Raw genomic sequence first — 21,171 nt, forward strand, 5'->3', positions numbered from 1 at the left:
AGGACAATCCTTGTGTAGTTTTTTTTTGGGAATGTAACTGTGTAAATTTAGTTTTCCTTTTGCTGAGTTTTATTAGAACGTTGATTCCTATTTCGTTACCAAACGGGCATTTGGTCTAGTGGTATGATTCTCGCTTAGGGTGCGAGAGGTCCCGAGTTCAATTCTCGGAATGCCCCCGGTTTTTCCTTTTTTTCCCCGTCCTCCTCCCGATGCCCATCCTTCTTCCTCTCCTTCTCCGCGTTTATTCCAGACGGGACCAATCGAAGCCTTTGCCTTCCCAATTGGGACCTCTTCCAGACGGGGCCAATCCAAGAGTTGATATCCTTTCTTTTCTGATCATTTCTCGATTTTTCCCGTCGTCTACTTTCTAATTTTTTTTTTCTTTTTTTAGTGTTCGGAATCATTGTTTAGGTGTTCGTCAAATTCTTGGGCTTTTTTCCTTGGAAAATGGATCATTCCATGGATTCGATTGTTTTCTTTTTGGATCACAGGAGGGGACGTGGACGGTCCGGTAAGAGTTGCCAAATTTGCTGTTCTGGGTCGGTCGGAATTAGAGAAACGGGGTGAGGTTTTCTGTTTGTACAAAGATGGATTCTTTTGTCCTTCATTGCCTTTTGGGAAAAGCTAAAATGAAATCATTTATTCTATGTCTTGTAGCTCTACGTTCTTGCATTAGATTTCAGTTAATGCTACGAGTACTGGAAGGTTAGGAATTGGGGAAAGGCAAAACTTGGACTAGGAGGTATTGGCTTTTCGTCAAGAAAAGTTTAGGGAGCATCTGAGAAGGAGAGCACTTTTTTATAGCGGAAAACAGAGGGCAGAAGGAACATCCTTTTACGTTGCCGTTAGAATCTACTTGATCTGCTCTTCGGGTTTCCCTTCTTCCCCCTCCACCTTTCAACTGAATAGCAGAACTCTTCTGTTTTAACAGAACCTAGATTGGACTGTGATATCTCATAGTGACAGTAGCACTGATGTAATGAATGTTGGATAACTGCAAAAACCTCGGTAGAAGAACCAACTTCCTTAAAAATCAAACTCGTCTCATCCAATGTACTTAATGGTGCTTCATCAGAACCAGATAGCTGTTGATTATACTGATTATGAAGATCTTTTCCAAGATTGCTAGAAGCTAATGCCTTATATCGTCCTAATATCTTACTCTGCAATCTTTGTCGTTCGGTTGTGAGAACTCTTTCATTTTGTGGTTCGTGTTTGTCCTGGTCGTATGCATTATGATGATTGATGAATTTGAGTGGTAGTAGCAGAATTTCTTGTCTTCTTATTTGTTATTCATGCAATCAAGGTAGATATTTAGTCTCCATTTGACGTGCTGCTGATTGACTGTAACATGTTGCTGTGCCCTTGACACTGGATTCCTGCTTTGAGTTCTTTGATTTCCTTGCTTTAGAGCATCATCTGTGTCTATCATTTTTGGCTTTGCTCTTTTGTTTTATCCTTTCCAGTGACTTTTAAATTGGAATATTAAACACCAATTCATGTTATCTGGATTGCTTTTATTAAATCAGTTTACATTTTTAACAATGCAGAAATTATGGCACCTTTGTTGTGATCGCAGGTGAACGTTCAAATGCTATCCAGTTTACTCGTACAGACTATGCTTACCCAGTTTGCTCGTGCAGTTGTTGTGGTTAACTAGAACAAACCTGGAAATATTGCAAAAGCTATCGTTGGTGCGAAGGTTGGCTGTTTGGCGTAAATCCAAATGTGGGCAACGGTATGAAGGGAGCCTGACAAAGCATGAGTTGAAAATGGTAGACAACTTCGAAATTTAAGATTTTATTTATTTATTTATTATTGTGAGCATGCATGTGGATGTGGGCATATGGACAAATTTATGAAGTATCTAGCTGTATATGAATTTTGTAGAGTTGTTTTTGGCCTTTAAAAGATCTTTGAGCTTTAAAAAGAAGCTTTTTTTGGGGAAATCTTGCGATTAGCTTAACGATGCTCTTTGTCTGCCTTATTCTTGGAAGATGTCGCTGATGTATCTTATTTGATGCAGTGAATATCCAACATGTCAGCATTTAGCAGTGACATCAAATTCTTATATCTTTGCTAAACTTATCACTACTCTGCATTATCTGGTTAGTATTCTCAGTTTTGTGATTAAAAAATGACAAGCCTAGTAAAACATATTATACAAGATATTCAAAGAAAATTGGTCAAAAATTAGGCAGCAAGCATGCATGTGACGAGATTACGTCAAATGTGTGAATGCACCATTGTGTTCTTTGTCGAATTACATATTCCATTGATGATATGGTTAATGTGATAGCGCGAAGGTTTGCTAGCCCATTGGCCTTTTGAGCTTCAGAAGCCTGTCACCTGTTTTGTTCTTTATTGCTGGATTTCTTTTCGATCCACTTAGGCAACCTGATTGCCTTTTAGACTATAAATTCCTAAGTTGTTCCCTTCATTACTTAATGATTCCTGCAGTGCTTGCCTCTTTCTGTTCTTTATTCAAGAGAACCTCCTCTATTGACTAGTATGCTTGGTTCGGTCAGACAATTTGTGAATGATGGTGTGACTGCCTCAGTTCCATTTGTAATTGAATCTTTCACCTGACTGGATAGACAAAACAACAAAACTCATCCATGATCCAACCAATTTCAAAGTTCTAGTATTCCATGGATGATGGTTAATGGCCTTCTGGTGACAATGAGATTCTGTTTTCTCCCCATCTTCCAGAACAAAGTCCTCCAACTCCTACACTTGTTTTCTTTAACCTGGTAGTTATGACCCGGTCGCTTAAAGATAAAGTTGTCGATTTGTAATACCGTTTATTTTTCTCGAGTCAATGGTTATTGCGTTCAACTACAGCACATGTTGATTCTGTAAAGAAATGGTGAATACGAGGGAAAATACCTGCTCCCTGTTGATCCAGTTGTGGTAGAAAGTCAAAAAGCCACTGCTGCTTTAATATCTCTGGGATCATTTCTTCTTGTTCTTCATGAGACTGGTCTGTGATTTCCAATCCAAGAGAACAAAGAAGTAATCTGTGATGGTGGTTTTCTCAGTTTTGACTGCATGCCCCCAGCCGCCAATTCTGGTTGTTGTAGAAGTTTTCTCAGATGGGTTTTGTGATTCTGCTGCACATGGATTCTATTACCTTGGATAATTCAAAGTATATTAGATTATTTCCCAAAACAAATTCAAAGTATATAAGATTAATAAATTCTTTTGTGGAACCATTGGTGGCCTTTTGCTGGGTCTCATTAGAACCGCTTAGCTTCCTCATTGTTATCATTAGATCTCAACCAAAGCCATGCATTATTTTCTGAATTAATGATAACCTAACCAGTTATTCACGAACATTATATTTATGAAAAAATGGATTCTTTTCAAACTATGCTATAAGTCCTGAATCTAATTAATTGCTCATCTGGAATAGTTGTGTGATAGATTTGTAACAATACTTGATGTATCTCCTATTTGTATCCACTTGCCTCATGTCCCTTAATTTTGCATGATTGAGATATGACTACAACTATTTTATCTCTGTTTAATCTATTTGTTATATTTTTTTTAATCAAAAGTTTCAATCATTTGTCGACCATCTGGTGCAAATTCTATGTTCGCATGAAATTTTGTTCTGTTTTTTTTTTCTTTCCCGATAGTTGAATCTTCTTTGAAATACTGGACTTTTGACTGCAGAATAGCATTTTTCCCATGGTTCCCTTTCCATGATCCATTGCCTGGTGCTTGTGGAAAATGTCTTCAGATTGTATCTTGGGACTTCCATCTGGGTAATTTTTTGGCCGGCACCCTTTTTAAAAATCTGAGATGACATAACCACAGAAAAGCCAGATTGACTTGCCAATGCTTCAATGCTTTTAATTCTTTTTTTTTAGTTTTGGAATAAAAAATATTGACTTGCCACAAAAATATTTTTTATTCAGATAGCTTCATGGCGTTGGCAGAAATATTTTTGCTACATAACCCTAGCGTTGATGCAGTCAGGACTCAGATTATACACAATTTGTTATTGATTGTGTCGAGAAATACTAGTCTCACATAAGATAAGTAAAAAATTTTCTAGTGCTTATATACTCTTGCGTCCAAACATCTAGATTTTTAGATTAAAAAATAACATAATATCAATGTCTATCGATTCTTCTTGCCTATTGAAACCTTTATGCTTCCATTTACTAATTTATCTATTACTTCTTATTATGCAAGAGGGGGTGTCGAGGAATACCAATCCTACATTAAATACGAATACGTGAGGCCTATTAACTTAAACCATACATTTCCGGTAACCATCGAAGGAGGACTAGGCATTGAGCAGGTGGCCGTCTCCAACCCACGGCACGACCACTCCACTCAAATACACAACCGCATACAATTATACAAACAACAACCAGAAGAAATATATTTCCTATTGTATCTTATTCTAACATTAATCCAGCTCCCCTACTTTGCCGACTTGGCCTTCCAATCCCACAAAAGGGCAACCGTTTCTCAAGCATTTCTCATGTCACAAATGCTAATAAGTTATTCGTACACAAAATGGCCATCAAATCTTAGATAGTATCTATGGGATGGCATAACATATCTTCTTGCTATATTTGCAGAGTGTCAAGAAAAAAGAATAAATAAAATAGATACAAGGAGAACAAGCCTGTATTTCACTTGGACTGGCCCATGGATGGTCCATGGACCGATCACCATCCAAGTCTCCTCCAGTGGTGGTCAGGCAATCAAATCAGATGCACTCACAAGTCTAGACCTATCCGGGTAGTAAAAGATAAGAAAATTAGAAGCCAAGATTGGCCGGCCGCTGGTGGAGGAGCAGCAATCACGCGGGCCCCACCAGACTAAACTCCCATTAATGTGTCTTCTCGGCTGCACCACCACCTCGTCTTTCCATCCACCTTCCTGCTTTGATTCCAATCACAGTCTTCCTCTCCTGTTGAACTAGAAATCTGGCAACTGGCTGAGGAGATCCCAGCAGGAACCTGGAGAAGGGACGGTAGGAGTTGATAAGAAGTAGTTCGGACTGGGCAAGATGGTGCTCGCACCAGCATCCATGAAGCTCTTGTTGCCTGCAAAAACTGGGCTCAGTTCTTGCAAGAAGCTCAGAGAGGTCGTGTCGAACGACGTAATCGGCGAGAAGAAGTTGGGCGATATCGGCGGGAGGGACGCCGGCATCGGCGACAGTATGCCCGGGAAGGAACCGGCCCGGTCCACGACCGGCCCACCGCCGTCCATGCCGAAGGGCTCCTCGACGTCGAGGCCCGAGCTCCGGGCTCGGTCGCCGTCCGACGAGGGGGCAGACTTCTCGAAGGCGGCAAGGCGGGCTGCGGGGGAGAGCGCGCCGCCACCGTAGGACGACGGCGACGGGAGGGAGGCGTCGGTGGACGGGCCGGCCGAGGAGTCCGGCCCGGTAAGGCGTTGGACCAGGGTCATGAAGTCGCTGGGCTTGGTGTGGATGATCTTGGGGGAGACGGTGTATATGATGACCGGAGGGCGGTTGTGGGGCGGCGGCGGCTGGGGTGGCGGCGCCGCCGCCGCCCCCGGCTGGGAGGAGGCCGGCGGTGGCTTCTTGATCTTGTAGGAATCTTTGCGGACTTTGAGGGGAGTCGGCCGTGGGCCTTGGAGCTCGCGGCGCGGCGAGGGCCTCGGCACGTCGGAGGGATCCATGGAAGGTGGGGGGGAGTTTGGGGGGCGGAGGAAGAGGCGAGGAGATTATGGAGGAAGAGGAGAGGAAGCTAAGGTTATCGAATTACATAGCATAGAAAGAAAAAGGGGAGGGGGGAGGAAGGAGCCTTCCATTGTGGAAATATGGGAGTCCACTTGAACTATTTTAGCTCCCGAGTCAACGGACCGATAAATAAAACAAATGGTGGCCGTAAAAGTAATGGAAGAGTAGAAGAAGAACGGGACGGAAAGGACGGGGCCGTGGGTCATTGGATTCGACTCACACGTGTTGGGACGTGAGTGGGTTGCAAAGGATGGTTTGTTTGTTTTTTTTTTAGTTTCAAGTATTGGTTGGATTAGTATAGAAGGAGAGGGTAGTTAAAGGCCAAGTTGGGTTCATTCATTAGTCTTTTGATGGGATGGGAATTGGGGTGGATCCAAGGGGGTAACCAGACCAGCATCGCAATGAAGTGGTGCTATGGTCGGATGGTCAGTCAAGATGGGCAGCAGGAGGTCTCAGGCCTGAAGAGATCCAAGAGAGGGTTCTTAACTCTTAAGGGATCTGTTCACCATCCTTTTTTTTTCTTTTTTTTTTTTCCCTTTCATATTGTAAGATTATTGCAACTATATTACTCATAGATCGAATTGTATCATAGATTAATCTCAAAATGAAAAAAATTACATGGACATATTCTGCTTTTCGATGAGAAAATAGTAAGTTACAAATTTAAAAAAGTTACGAGGCATTTTGAAAGAGGATACAAGAGATGAATCACGATATTGGAAAAAAATATAAGCATATGAAGCAATTTAGATATTTTGATGCAAAGAATTTTTCATCCTTGGCTCGAAGAGAATAAAATAAAAAAAGAATATTGAATAAATAGTCAATGATCCAACGACTTCTCTTTTTGTGACTAACATACTTAGAAATACTTAGAGATCACTCTTCTGTATCGTCTCTTCTGCTTCTGCATGTTGCAAAAGACACTTCTCGATATATATTTATATGTGTATTTTATAGAATTTATGGCTTCGTTTTTCTAGTGGCTCTTGAGAGTTGGCCTAATTACTCATGTAGCTACCCCTTGGACTTGAATTGACAAATAAATGATCCATGTGAGCCCTACTCCGTAACCTATATTGCACTATAGAATTATGTCAATTTGTAGCAGTTGGGGTCCATCTTGAAGTTGTGTGGTTGCTCATCTAAGTACAGCACATCATCTAACCCTTATAAATGATAATTAGTATATATTACTTGGCTATAGAATGCTAAGAGAGAACTTTAGTAACCAAAGAAAGGTAAAAAGATGCATTCTCCCAAGAAAAAGATGCTTTCAGAAGCATATCATTAGCTTTTGGCTGGGGTAGCAATATAGGAAGGTTAGGTTTGGGTGAGTCGAAGTAAGTTAGGATCAAAAAAATAATCCTAGCCCATATTCATCCATTGATAAATGAGTCGATTTTGGATCGGGCCATTTCTGACCCAACTAAAAAAATAACTTAATGAATTTATTTTGGATGGGTTCTTGCAGTTTCGCAGGTTGGAGTCAAATAGGGGTGATAATGTGTCGGATTGATGTCAAGTTGAACTAAGTTTGGGTTAAAAAAAAAAAAAAAAACTCCTAACCTAAACCACCCATCTATAAAATATGATAGTTTTTAGATTAACCTGTTTTCAACCCAACATTGAAATGGCTACCTTGAATCTATTTATTTCGAATGAGTTCCCATATACAAGGACGTATCAGGATTTGCCACTCTTAGATTTTGGATACTTTTGGAATTAATAGCACATTTTAAACACGATCGGTTAGTACAAGAAAGTCAATTTAACTTGACACGATACCGTTAGGTATTTTGGACCACAATTGATGTGCCAAGAAGAGTTATGGCATATCCTAATGACTTGATCTGTTCTTGTTTACTAATTATTTCTTTTTTCTTTTTTACAATTGTATTAAAAAAAGTGTTTTATTTTTCAATGCTGAAGCCTAAATTCTTGAGCAGGCCAAACTCGAGCTTGCAGGGCTTCACTCGACAACGATCGAAACAATGATAAATACTACTCGAAATTGAATTTGGTCCTCTTAGCCAAGATACAAAAGGTAATACCATCATTTTAAACTAAAAACTCCAATAATGTCACATCAAACAAAAAAAAAATTCTAGAGGGTCCCACAATCATTTACTTATTTGGCGTGATGATGGTGATTAAGGAGGGCGAACACAGTTCCCAATCTTTAAGTATCCTACCTAACATCACGCCAAATAAGTAAATGATTAAGGAGGGCGAACACAGTTCCCAATTTTTTAACATGAATGGCCGTAATTGGTAAACTCTGCCCGGTCCAATTTTGGCTACAAATAAGTAGCTTGGAAGGTAAAAATATGGGGCTTTAAACATTAAAAGGTGGGTATATACTGTATTGGGTGGCCAAAGTTTTTGAGGTGCTTGGCCAGACGCGGCATGCCTGCATCCATACCTCATGGTTGCATTCATTCACTCATTCATTCACTCATACATTCATTCATACATCTATACAGCCATCAATCCATTTATCTATTTACTTATTTGGATGGTGAACTATCATAGTCTTAGTGCTGCTATGATGGGACTATGTCTGTACCTTTTTGTAGCTTGTTTTTTTACTATTAGTGTAAATCAGCAAAAGAGCGTATGCAGCCATGGGATTTGACTACAATTCACTTCAAAAGATAAGTTACCTCATGAGGCTAAGCCTAAGGTAAGATTAAATTGAAGCAAACCTGGTAATTTCAAAGTATAGAGAGTAACACGGTATTTTATATAGCTCTAACGTGAGTACAGCCTGCCAGATTAAAAGAAAGTAAAAAATACAGAGAATGAGGTAAAACTGCTAATGACGTCCAGATGAACTTTGCGGAGTAGCGAGCTACAAATGAGGCGACCCAGTCTACTGCTCTGTTCGTCTCCCAAAACACATGTGCTGCCTGGAAAGAGGTAAACTCTCTGGTCAGTCGACATATCTCTCCGATCAGTGGGGGGTCATCCTCATCCTCATATTTGTCCATACCACGGATTCAGTCAATCACCAAGGAATCTCACTTAAGGCGCACCCTATCGGCACCGAGAACGCACCTCGCATAGAAGATACCCTCCCAGGCTGCCCGTAACTCCGCCCCGACAACGGTCAGATGCGGGATATGCCGACCGCCAGCTGCAAATCTCAAAGTAGGAAGAAGATGATAATGTTGGTAATGTTATGAAAAAAGAAGGTATTGCTTTAGTTTCATACTTCCTAATCTTTGGTACCATATGTGGTTCTTTTGGAATTTCATAGAGAGCAGACATTGGTTGGAAAGGTGAAATGCCAAAATAAATCGAACTTTTATGCTACCAAACATGTATAATATGTACAGGAAATTTACATATCAATTAAACTAAATGATTGAAACGACATCTGAAGTAAACGTAGTTGATGCGAAGGTGCAGTTTGGAAAGAAAAAAAATCCAAAGCAGCCAAGAAGGGCAGTGATAACTATGCATTGCACCACTCCTGGCTGGCTCATGGACAATTGGGAAAGGTTCTCTCATCATCCACCAGCTGGATTTGCAGCTCTTGCGTCATCCAATTGTTGGAATTTATCACTGTATAAGTTGATGATAAAGGCTCGCATCAATAATTTGCTTTAAAGAAAAAAAAATAGCTCACATCAAAAACCTAAGGCATGGGTTACAGAGCTGAAGTGATAAAGATAAGATAAATAATTAAGACTTTGAATTTGAAGAGGTCAACTGGCAAGAATACGAGGACATTTCTCGTGATGCTGCACTTTACATGGCGGGCCTGCATAATTCTATGAACTACCTACGAGAATATGCGTATGTTCTTGTAAATTATTAGTTTTATTTCCACGTAAATAATTATGATCTGAGTGGATCTTTCTCTCTCTTATTCTATTTTTTCTATAAAGTAAGATATTTAATTTTTCGTTCTTCAAAGCGGAGAACATTTCATATAGCGGACTTGATCTATTTTTGAAGCTGCTAAATGATGCTTCTTGTTTATGTGATATTTACACAAATAATATACTTAAATGTTATTTTTATATAAAAAAACATATTTTGCTATCCTTGATCGATTTGCCCATGGATATGAATCCGAGATGGGTGATATATAATTTTAGACTGTCCAATAAATTTTCAAACATTTGATATATATACACACACACACACTGAATATTTGATATACATCTGCTTATATTGTTGCCAATCTAGTACTTAGATCCATGTACAAATTTGTCTAGGAATCATAAATGAGTATCATTTTCCAAAAAAAAAATCCTTAATAATCATAACCAGGCATTAAAAAGATAATAATCAATAAAAAAATCGAGATTTCTTGCCTATTTTGCGTTTTAAATAAATACTATGGATTCATATTATCCGATTACATTTGACAAATAACTAACAAGCAGCCAACATCAAAGTAAATAGGCTAATCAATAATATATGAGGATTAGGAAAGGATATCTGCTGTAAAATGGTATTCATTTTGAATTTAATTTCGTTAAATTTTGTTTTTATGGGGGATCCAAGAATCAATTAAGCTAATGTTAGTCATCCATAATTTTTCTTGAAAAAAGAAAAATTAAAGCAAGGGTGATTGCAATGATCTAACCAATCACATATTCTTATGAAAACAAAAGAAGAGCATGGAAAATAAAGTTATGTAACTCATGGTCAAATTTATGCATAGTGGTCATACCCCTTTGCTTGATAATTAGAGATTTTGGCTTCAATTTTTTGGTGATACATTTCCAAAAATACGATCTCGTGTATTAAATTTGTGGGTAGAATTAACACCGAGTCCAAATTGACCATAAGTTATGTACAAAATAATAATAAAAAAGAATTGTTACATCATAAAGTATGATTAGAAAGATTTTTTTTAAAAAATCATTGTTGGACATTGAAAACTAATGCAAATACATTAGCTAGATAATAAAATTTATCCTCACATAACCATGCATTTATTAATTTATGCAACAAAGTGATAAGGTAGATTATAAGAATAATAGCACTTGGTTGTGTAGGCAAATTCATAAATTCAATTCAATTCAATTTAAGTTGCTCATATTATATTATATAATGTGAGCTATGAGGAGGTTTCTCCATTCTTGAACTTTTTTCAATTCTATGTAGTTTCATTTATTGGTTGAATTTCAAAGAAATATGTTTCCCTCTCATATCTATTGTGCTTGTATTTCATCCAACTTATCAATTATGTCACCAATTGTTTGTTTTGGTGTACACAAAAAAATAATGCACAGTCATTTGTGTTTCATCTCATGTATATCACATATGCTTGGCTCTAATTTCGTCTAGTTCTAAAATATAGAAGAGTTTCTTAGAGGCATCCTACCATTCATCTCCGAGGCTATCCTTGCAACATATTGACTGCGTTCCTAATCTCTTGATCACTTGTTTTCTTCATATATTACATTTAATTTCCAAATCTAGTATAATCTAGAGCAATAAACACTTGCTTGAAAACAAAATATAATGTATCAAATAGAGATATGGTAGTTTTGAACTCTCTCTCTCTCTCTCTCTCTCTCTCTCTCTCTCTCATTGAATCATTTATTATATCCAAATACCAACACATACTCAAAATAAAGATTTTAATAAAGAATAAAAAAATGGTTTATGTGATAGAGAATGAATTAAGACTTTCACCGTGCATGTAACAATCCACAAATAATCATGAACTTGATCCCAAATAAATAGCATATAATCTCTAGCTATAGGCCCTTATTCATTAGATCTCAAATTTCTCACAACCTACATCCATCCCATTCAAATTTATCGCTCCCCACGCAAAGTTCTTCTTATTAAATCTCACTCCTCGCCTCTTGAAAAAAAAAAAAATAAAATAAGATAACTATTCTCTCTTCAATCACCCCAAGGAGATGATACCACAAGTGCAAACAGTAGGGTTTCTTATCAAGACGGGGTCTTTCCAAAATCTGCCCTACCTTTCCACAAAAGGAAACCCTCCCCACGGCTACGGAATTATTAGACAAAACTAATATAACTAATAATATAGATACGCGTAGAGACGACTTAAAATTAACAAAAAAAATAATTTTAAAAAAAGAGACGTTACACAACTCTACGGGCTCCTACACCTGCTCCTCGCTCATGTCACGTGACGCCATCCTCGGGCACGAAAAATGACCAAATTACCCTTAACTGTTCCATCGTTCCAACGGTCCGAATTCAGCCATAGGTCAAGGGTATTTTAGTCTTTTAGTGGACAAAAACGGGCGCCCGCGAGTACGTCAAATGAATTCATTACACGTCAGCTGATATCTGGCCGTACACGTTCTCTCTCGAATTCCCGCGAGCCAAAAGCTCTCTCCTTTCTCGATCTTTCTCTCTCCTTGATTCTTCTCTCCTAGTCGCCGAGCTCCGATAGAAAACCCTTCGATTCCGTACGCCGGCGATCGGAATCGCGGTGGCGCCGCCGCCGGAAAACCCCTTCGATTACCGCTCACACCCCTCCGACCTGTCCGCTCGCCAGATATGGCGCCCAAGGGGCCCGAGGCGGAGAGCCCCTCCCCCACCAACGGGTCTGTCCGGAAGCGGACGGAGGCGCCGTCCCCGTCGTCGCCGCGGAAGTACCGGTCCCTGGCGGAGATTATGCGCAGGGCGAAGCCAGCTCCGCCTGTCACAGGCGACTACTATTCCGACGTCCAGTGCGAGCAGTGCCGCTCCGGCGACCGCGACGAGGAGATGCTCCTCTGCGACCGCTGCGACAAAGGGTACCATATATTCTGCCTCCGCCCGATCGTCGTCAGGGTTCCCACTGGCCCCTGGTTGTGCCCTAGCTGCGCCGGAGAGCCGACGTTCAAAAGTACAGAAAAAGAAAATTACCTTTTTGTTCTTTTGGTGATTTTTTGATCTATTCTTTGATAAAATTTTGTGTAACGGATGAGTGAGGTGATATGATCGGTGGTTTGGGGACTGTTAGGGTTTCCATTGATGCAGACGAAGATCATAGACTTTTTCCGGATTCAGAGGTGCTCGATTACTGCTGAAGAGGAGAAATGTAGGCCCTCCCAAGGTGATACTTTGTCAAAAAAGTGTCGATTTTTCTCTGGTTTTCAGCAGATTATTTTATTGGTTTCTTGGTTATGAATTTTTGTTGAAGCCTAGATTATTTTATTAATTTATCAAGTAGTTCTCTTGGAGCTGGATGATCAATCTGCATGTCATTGCCGCCCCCTTTTATGTTTGATTTTTCTCTTTTTCGTAATCAAATGTCAGATATTAGATTTTCATTCTTTTTCATAATTTGAAAATTTATTCTTCTTTCTTTGTTATCCCTGTTCAGCTATTTCGCACTAACTATATTTGGGAAAATTCTTTTAGAAATTTGATGACATTGAAGCTTATTCTTTATTTGTTTCAAAAATTTTTAGACTTGCAACAGGTTTGCAAAGAGCCTTGTGAAAATGGTAAATTTCTAATTGTGATGGGGCATGCATTGTCACTTGAAAGAGATCTCCAAGCCTTGTCACATTTGTTACCATTTGAAGGGGAATGTTAATTTATGTGACAAGAATGGAGAACAAGTGCTACGCTAAAACGTGACATGAAGGGGATATCTAGGTCTCATAATATATGTATTTTTAGATGATGTGATGTTAATTTATGAGAGGACTATGGGGAATAAATGGTATCTTGAAATGCCTCTGTGGGAAAAAAATTCCTCAATCAGTCCTCTAGAGTCTTCATGCAAGACAGCATGCTGCAGTCTAGATTCATCTGGGGTAATTTGTGAGGCAGCATAAACTTTGGGAGCTCAAGATAACTTCAAAGATCTGAATCACTTGGGATCTTTAAGTGTGGCTCCTTAAAAATTGAAAATTTACCTTGATTCTCTTGTTAAAATAAATTTAAGTGGCAATGCATCTATGATTTACATAAACTAGAAGCATGATTGTTCAGACTATTTTGGATGAATGATGGAGTACTATATATCATTGGTAAAATGTTTGATATTAAGGTAAATAAAGCATATGATAGAAACCTCCAAAAGAAACTTGGTTGGGTCCAAGGTTGTCAATAGTTCACAAAACCAAGTATAGAAAGCAATGTGAGAATTGGAAGCAAAAAGACCCATCGGAAAAAAAAATACAAGTGTTTTTACTTGAACGTTAAAAATCATACGTCAAGAAAGCGAAAAGTACATGAAAGGAAGAGTAGAGTTCCTTCATCAATGCTTTAGAACAAAGGAAGAAGGAAGCTAGATATAAGTGGCTGCAAATAAAAGTATAAATGCGACTCTAAAATCAATGAAGGATCTCTTGAACACAAAGGTAGTCTATGCAACTAACGATTTATTAGGATATTCCTATATATCCTGCAGGAATATCTTATAGGAATCGGGCCTCTTAGCACAGCTAGCCCACATCTTCTAAGAGCCTGCTGAACTCCTGGCCTATATCCTAGCTTTTGGGCATGTTGGTCTGCAAGAAGAAAGAAAGCCCTCCCATAGGATTTCAGCTGGGGAGTGTTGGGCTGAGATTGGCCATGCTGAAATGGGCTTCCTAGTCCATGAGTCCAGCGAAAATTTCGGCCCAAGCCTGCTAGATTACCCAAGAAGGCCTTGAAAAGAGAATCTAATATGAATCGGTTTTTAGATACACAATGCTTTACCAAACATATTTTTTAAATATTATTTATCTTTTCTCTATCTCTCACTTCTCTTGGAGGCTTTTGCTAGAAGGAAGAACTCGACAGTGCAAGAATTTGCTACATTTTCGCTGTGAGGCCACTGTATGCCAGTCTTTTATGATTCCTAGCTGTGCAGAGGGACATAAGAATGGGAAGATTCTACGAGATTGATGGGGCAATTACATTCGTAATAGCAGAGAAGATCCTCTTTCAATATGGTGTAGTGTATTTCCAATTATATTCGACATGTAAATTAATAATTTTCCCTCAAACCCGAACCTCCCAACTCATGCATTCTGACATGGTATGCGTATATCCCATTTTGGAAACACTTGAAGTAAAGCCTTTTCCTTTACCTGGCAGACATATGTGATATTTGATCATTAGAATGTCTAAAGAATGAATTATAGTTTACAACGGCATGCTATTTTCCTTGATTGGTAACTGAAATTTCAATGCTTTTAGTTGATAAGAGAAAATATATGACATGAATTACTAATTTTTGCTCCTATATATTTGGTAGACAACTTGTCCACTAGCCATTTTAAGTAACTGCTGGGTTTAAAAACCATTTATTAATTTGGTGTAAGTGTTGGATATGAAGCACCTTATATGATGCCCCTTATAACATAATGAAAAAATGTTGAGTTCTTGAAAGTTCCAAGGTGGCAATGAGTGTGAGGAATATTGAGCGGGGATGATTGATTTCACTATGATGCTTATAACTTGGTGAATTTTTTTCCTACATTGAGTAGTCTTCTCTAGATGAGATAACGATGGTGGATACGATGTGTGAATAGTCAGAGTTACCACTAAGGTCTACCAGACCAGTATTGAGGCTCATACCATTTGGTGACTGGATCAGTATGGTACCGGCATGTACAATACTGAGCTGGGGTGTATCAAATCGTGGGAAGGGAGGGGGAGGAGAGGGGGAAAGAGAGAGAGAGGAGGGAGGGACAGAGAGAGGGGGGAGGCTTACATTGATGGTGGAATATAGCTTCTCAGCATCAAAGAGGGAGGAGAGAGCAAGTGTCCAGTGGAGAGAGAGAGGGAGAGCGAGTGTCGGAGGGAGAGAGTGAGAGCAAGTGTTCGATGGAGAGAGAGAGAGAGAGAGAGAGTGAGAGCACCCTTGAAGGCTCTTGAAGACTCGAACCATCAAACTAGAGGAGGGGAGGGGTTTTATAAACCGAACTAATCCGACCGTTCCAATTTGGTGCCAGTTCGATTCAGTATGGGCCGAACTGCATGGTTCGGTCAATTCAGCGAACGCTACCACTATCACGAGCAATATAGTTTGGTTTTGTTGATGCAACCCTAAAATCGAGATCCCAGCAATTTGCAGGAATGTTCTCATTTAGATTAGAATGTGCACACGAATTATCACAAAGACCTCTTTAAAGACTACTTTCTGAGACTTGGCTTCTAGTTCTACTTTTGTAAATAATATGATGACCTTTAACTCCTCAAATGCTCTCACTTTCATTTCCTTACCTTCGACATCATAACTCAGCTATGTACATGACTTTCATTCTTGAGTAAACTCTATGGGAGCATAACATATGAGGTGTATGTTTTGTTAGATTTGCTCTTGCTGTGTGATTATGCGAGCAAATTAGGTCATGAGTATTTCTATGCCAAAGCAGCTAATCATCTTCCACATCTCTGTCATGATGTCTATGTGTCAAGAATGCTTTCAAATTCCATTATATGCTTTTGAATTTGGAGGTAAACCCCAAGATCTCTCTGGCTTCTTGTTTAGCTCAGATCACCAACACCATTTGATGCAAATACAATTACTTAGTATTTCCAGATATACTCAGAAAATGAAACTTACTTGCCAACGTTTCAGTTGTTTTTTATATCTTCGTAATTCTAGTTGTTTCCTTGCTTATTTACATTTTACTTGTAGCAAAACACCACCTCTGTCCAAATTACCAAATATATCTTCAATAATCTTGTCTATCTTGCATGAGATGCTACGGTACTATGTTTTCTGAATCTCTTTTGGTTTAGATACAAGGAAGCACAGGAGACGTTCTATGCTGTTAGTTATGCATAAGAAGAGGAGGAGGATATTGCCATTTAATCCAACGGAAGATCCAGTGCGAAGACTTGAACAAATGGGTTCTCTTGCTACTGCCTTAACAACACTGCAGATAGAGTTCAGTAATGAGCTAACTTACATGCCTGGGATGGCCCCTAGATCTGCTAATCAAGCAATTTTGGAAAAAGGTGGCATGCAGGTTGAGGAATCTTTCTTAACTTCCTGAAAAGTTTCTCTTACTTTCTACACCTTGATTTATTCTTATTTTATTCTGCACATTCTTCAAGGTCCTTCCAAGAGAAGATAAAGAAACGTTAGAGCTCTGCAGGGCCATGTACAAAAGAGGAGAATGTCCTCCACTTTTAGTAGTTTATGATTCACTTGAAGGGTATTTTCTTTTAATTTGGTTCTGATCTAGTTTAGTGGACAATTAACAATTATTTCTGGATGATAATTAGATAACAATTTGGTCAATGCAGATTCACTGTACAGGCTGATGGACATATAAAGGATATGACCTACATTGCTGAATACACTGGAGATGTGGATTACTTGCTAAACCGACAACATGATGATTGCGACAGCATTATGACCCTTCTTTCTGCAACAAACCCATCTGAGAGTCTAGTTATCTGTCCTGATAAACGTGGAAATATTGCTCGCTTCATCAATGGCATTAACAACCATAATCAGTAAGTTCATATTTGCCCCCTTAATCATCATCATTTATTCTAGGAATTTGTTTGTATGGTAAAGTTAGCTTCTATGTAATGATATACGCTTCATTCCTGGCCATGTATTTCTGCCTTGCACTGTTGCTTAGGTGTCACTTCTCCATGTGAATACTTTTAGTTTCAATTGCAAATAAAACTGAAAAGGAATCTCAAAGTTTGTCATGCTTGAAACTACACATTTGTTGCAGGGAGAGTAGGAAGAAGCAGAATATTAAATGTGTCAGATATGATGTAGATGGCGAATGCCGGGCCTTATTGGTTGCTTGTCGTGATATAGCTTGTGGAGAAAGGCTTTATTATGATTACAATGGTTGTGAACAGGAATACCCAACTCAGCATTTTATCTGAATTTCCCGAGAAGCTTCAGCAACATAATTATCTAACTTGTTCTTGGAAATTGAAAAAAATTGGGCCAGCAAGCATCATTCTTGACATAGATGATTATAGATTCTTTCATTAGCAAGCCTTCTTATTTTGTTTCTTGCGACTTCAAATTTTGTCTACTGTAGTTTTGGCCCATTTTTTAATTGATGGTTCCAATATTTAATTGGTTATAAGGTGCTATAATTTATAACAAAGAGATCTTGAATGACATATTTTTGGACCTTGATGTCAATTTAATATACAATTTTGTTACAGTTCTATATGTTTCTTTGAACTTTGTAAGGAACTGCAACCCCATAGTTCTTGTTTTATATTGTTCTTGTGATTATCACATTGATGGTTTTGTAGCTATAATCTCACAATAAGTGTTCTTATGGAGCTTTAATTGACTAATATTTTAAAAATGCTAGCTGAATTTATTGTCAAATTATTTTGAGAATTGTCTCTGGTACAATCATCAAGACTTTACTGACAGGCCAGCTCGTATCTTCTTGTGGAACATTAATTTGACCAGACTAGGTATCTGGGGCAAAAAAAATGATTGACTAGTAGAACATATTCCATATCTCTTTATTGATTCATACTGCCTGTAGAGTCATATTGTATCCACCAAGCTGGACCTTTCTAAGTTGTTGGAAAAGGCTGTTCAGTGTCATTTGGTAGTTCAGCATAAACAAGTCGTCTTCCTATAATCCAGTTGTCAGTTTTTAGTAATGTTCCTATAACCCGGTGGTCACCTGCAACATGAGCTTAAGTGGTGCTGTTGCCATGCAGCGTTACAAATGGTCAAATTTACTGTGATAACAAAGTAGGCAGGTCTAAGCTTGACCATAATGGGATACAAAAAAATTGGACAAGAACTTCTGCCATTGGATGGGTACATGATCATCCTATAAATTATAGCATTCTCCTGGCTGTAAATTTGAGGACCAATTTAATATTAATCTGTCTAATCAGCAAAAGGTCGTCGCATTCTGTATGGAGAAGAAAGTTGCATGGATGGGGAAATACATGGTTGGAAAGTTACATTGATGGATATGTGAACCTATTATCCTTCTCGATTGGTTCCTCTGAAGTGTCTTTTGAAGTCGTGCCCTTTTTGGATTAATTAGATGATTGGTCATACAAAAGAGCTTGTCCAACCTTTTCGTAAAAGATTTCAAGCTTTTCCTCTCTACAACAACAGATTACCCCAGCTCAAGCTTTGATTAAATGTGGAACATCAACTGATCTCCCTCTCTCTTTCTCTCTCTCTGCGAGCGCGTGTGCGAATTTGAAATTTCATCAGAGTATTCAAAAAAGAGTGGCCAGTCATGGGTAATCAGTTTCAATAATCAAAGCTTGGATGGTTTCAGGTGCAACCAGACGGCCTATTGCTGAAGAGTCATATTTGTAATTTGGATGATAATGCTCAAACTGATATGGCAGCCACCACATAATATGGTGGGGTAAGTTGCACACAGTTGAAGAGCTCATGTCAGTTGCCTTCAGAGGACTAAATGATTAAATGAAATCTTTGCATGGGGCAGTTGATTGTTTGGCAATAAAAATTTGTTTAGAGTGGAATCTTATAGAAAGTGGATCTTTTGACACCAAAGAATAGCTGCATATTAGAAGCCTGCATTTATTGGTTGCCAAAGGTGAAAAACAAGAAACTTTTTGAATCTAAGGCAGCGACTAAGTTGTTGCTGCCTAAGTTGGACAACTGACTGCAGATCCGAGTAACCTTGTATCTACTCCTAGTCAGAGGTGAAAGTAAGTTTGAAGAAACTCCATCTTCATTAGATTATAAGCGAACTCTGCAGTTATTTCTTAAACAAGCTCATGGTAGTGAAGATATATTCATGGACTCGAGTGAGGGTCCTATCATTTTGTACCTTAACAATTACAGATAGAAGATCTTGATCTGCAACAGTCTTGTACAGTAATACACTTCGACTTTGCATGCATTTCTGTTGTGTTGTTTTTGGCTGTAGTATTGCAATCGAAGACATGAGACAAATGGCAACATCTGGGTGGGATGCGGACCTTGGTCCTTGATGGATGGCTCTTTATGTTTGTAATTCACTACATGTGAATGGCTTGTGGTCCTTTGAAAGCTCCAGTGTATTTGCCATCCCTTGCCACCTTGTATCTTTTTCTTTTTCTTTTAAGGAATTGCCACCTTATATCATAATCCTCTCGCAGGATATTTTTTTCACTACAGTGCTTATCCATGTCGTCATTTTATTCACTACAAATGATTTTTCACAGACTGAATTCCCAGGAGATCATTTGCACCATTTCACATCACTCCTTGCTCAAGATTTAACTCTTCCTTGTTTTTTTTTGCAACCTAAAGTTTGAACTTCAGTTCCAAAATGTTGAACTCGGCAAGAGATATCTGTTCAAAATATTGGCAGTACCCCATTTTTCCTGCAGGTTTTCTTGTTTGAAGTATTTACCATCAACGACCATCCTCTCTCTCTTTCCCCATTTTCTTCGGTCCTTCTAAATGTATGACAACCTTCTCTTTAATCTAGATTTCGCAACCTCGTACTCTGGAGAACCTAGAGGTATGCATGCAAATTCTTTCCTGGAATGTTATTGGAAGTGCTTATTAACTTTCATTAGCAACAATAAATACAATGCATGATGCGCTAGTCCAAAATGGTCTTGATCAAAATGAGCTATGAGTTAGGTCCCTGAAAAATCTAGTCCTTTCAGTTTCATATCTGCTAGGATTGCACTTGCTCCTCTCAAGATGGGCAAAAATAGCCACACATAAGATGATGAGTTATTAAATTTCAGCCAGCCCCTCCCAGTGAGTTGGTAACATCATTTGCACTTCCGTGCTGGTACAGAGAATAGGTACATGGCAAGCCCTACCATCTACAAGGTTTGTTCGTCCTGTCTTTATCGATCATATGATGCATGTGCCAGTCTCGATGGATCATTCAGTGCACATGCCTGGCAATTCGGATAATGGAAATGTGACAGTTGGATTCAGAATGTTGGTTACGTGTCTCATCTGGTTGGATTCTTGTTCCAAACCTCTGAGGTCCATCAATAATATGAATCCTCCATGATTCATTGATGATGTCTTAGAATATCTCAACTTTCATTCATGGTATTATTGCCATCTTTTTTCGTTGGCATCAAGTCCATCATTTTCTTGTTAAATTCTTCTCTAATTTTCTTATCCCTTCCTAAGCGTAATTGATTTCCACCATGTTGTCGCCGGTCGCATCCATACAATTCCACGATACATCCATCTCAACTTATGCACTTGATTCTCATTCTTTTCGGCCTTTCAGCCAATCTTGATTGATGTTAATTCGTTGTTATTGGTTATGCTATCCTTGCTTTAGCAACTATGGCTCATCCTATTAAGTTTTTAGGACAAGTGATGATTTTAATATCGTATCAAAATTTTTAGTAATAATGATGTATTTTTCACCCTTCTTATGGCCCATTAATCCCCAATATCGCAATGTGAGCTACTTATTGTATGAATCATCTGAATCAACTCTTATTTGCACTTCGCATTCAATGCCAACAACATTTGCCCTCTCTATCAAACAAATTTTTTCAGAAAAAATACGTTCGAGTCTTCCTGAAAGCTATTAGTA

General features: G+C 38.7%; 2 protein-coding genes and 1 non-coding gene across 3 annotated transcripts; 2 read left to right on the forward strand and 1 right to left on the reverse strand.

The window, feature by feature from the left end:
* Positions 1-104: 104 nt before the first annotated feature.
* Positions 105-176, forward strand: TRNAP-AGG (transfer RNA proline (anticodon AGG)). Its single transcript has one exon. It is a non-coding gene; the product is annotated as a tRNA-Pro (tRNA).
* A 4,349-nt stretch (positions 177-4,525) lies between these two features.
* Positions 4,526-5,794, reverse strand: LOC103698894 (protein MKS1-like). The gene has a single exon (XM_008780943.6). It carries the CDS (start codon positions 5,665-5,667, stop codon positions 4,942-4,944), a length of 726 nt encoding a protein of 241 aa, XP_008779165.2. The 5' UTR covers positions 5,668-5,794; the 3' UTR covers positions 4,526-4,941.
* Positions 5,795-12,055: 6,261 nt separating this feature from the next.
* LOC103714298 (putative Histone-lysine N-methyltransferase ATXR5) lies at positions 12,056-17,820 on the forward strand. Its single transcript, XM_008801501.4, has 6 exons — positions 12,056-12,569; positions 12,687-12,779; positions 16,412-16,641; positions 16,730-16,830; positions 16,922-17,134; positions 17,365-17,820. Exons 1-6 carry the CDS (start codon positions 12,239-12,241, stop codon positions 17,522-17,524), a joined length of 1,128 nt encoding a protein of 375 aa, XP_008799723.1. The 5' UTR covers positions 12,056-12,238; the 3' UTR covers positions 17,525-17,820.
* Positions 17,821-21,171: the final 3,351 nt, after the last annotated feature.

The sequence above is a fragment of the Phoenix dactylifera genome, chromosome 4, assembly GCF_051530095.1.
Source record: "Phoenix dactylifera cultivar Ajwa chromosome 4, Ajwa_hap1_PhDact_Kaust_v1.1, whole genome shotgun sequence".
NCBI classification, from domain to species: Eukaryota; Viridiplantae; Streptophyta; class Magnoliopsida; order Arecales; family Arecaceae; genus Phoenix; species Phoenix dactylifera.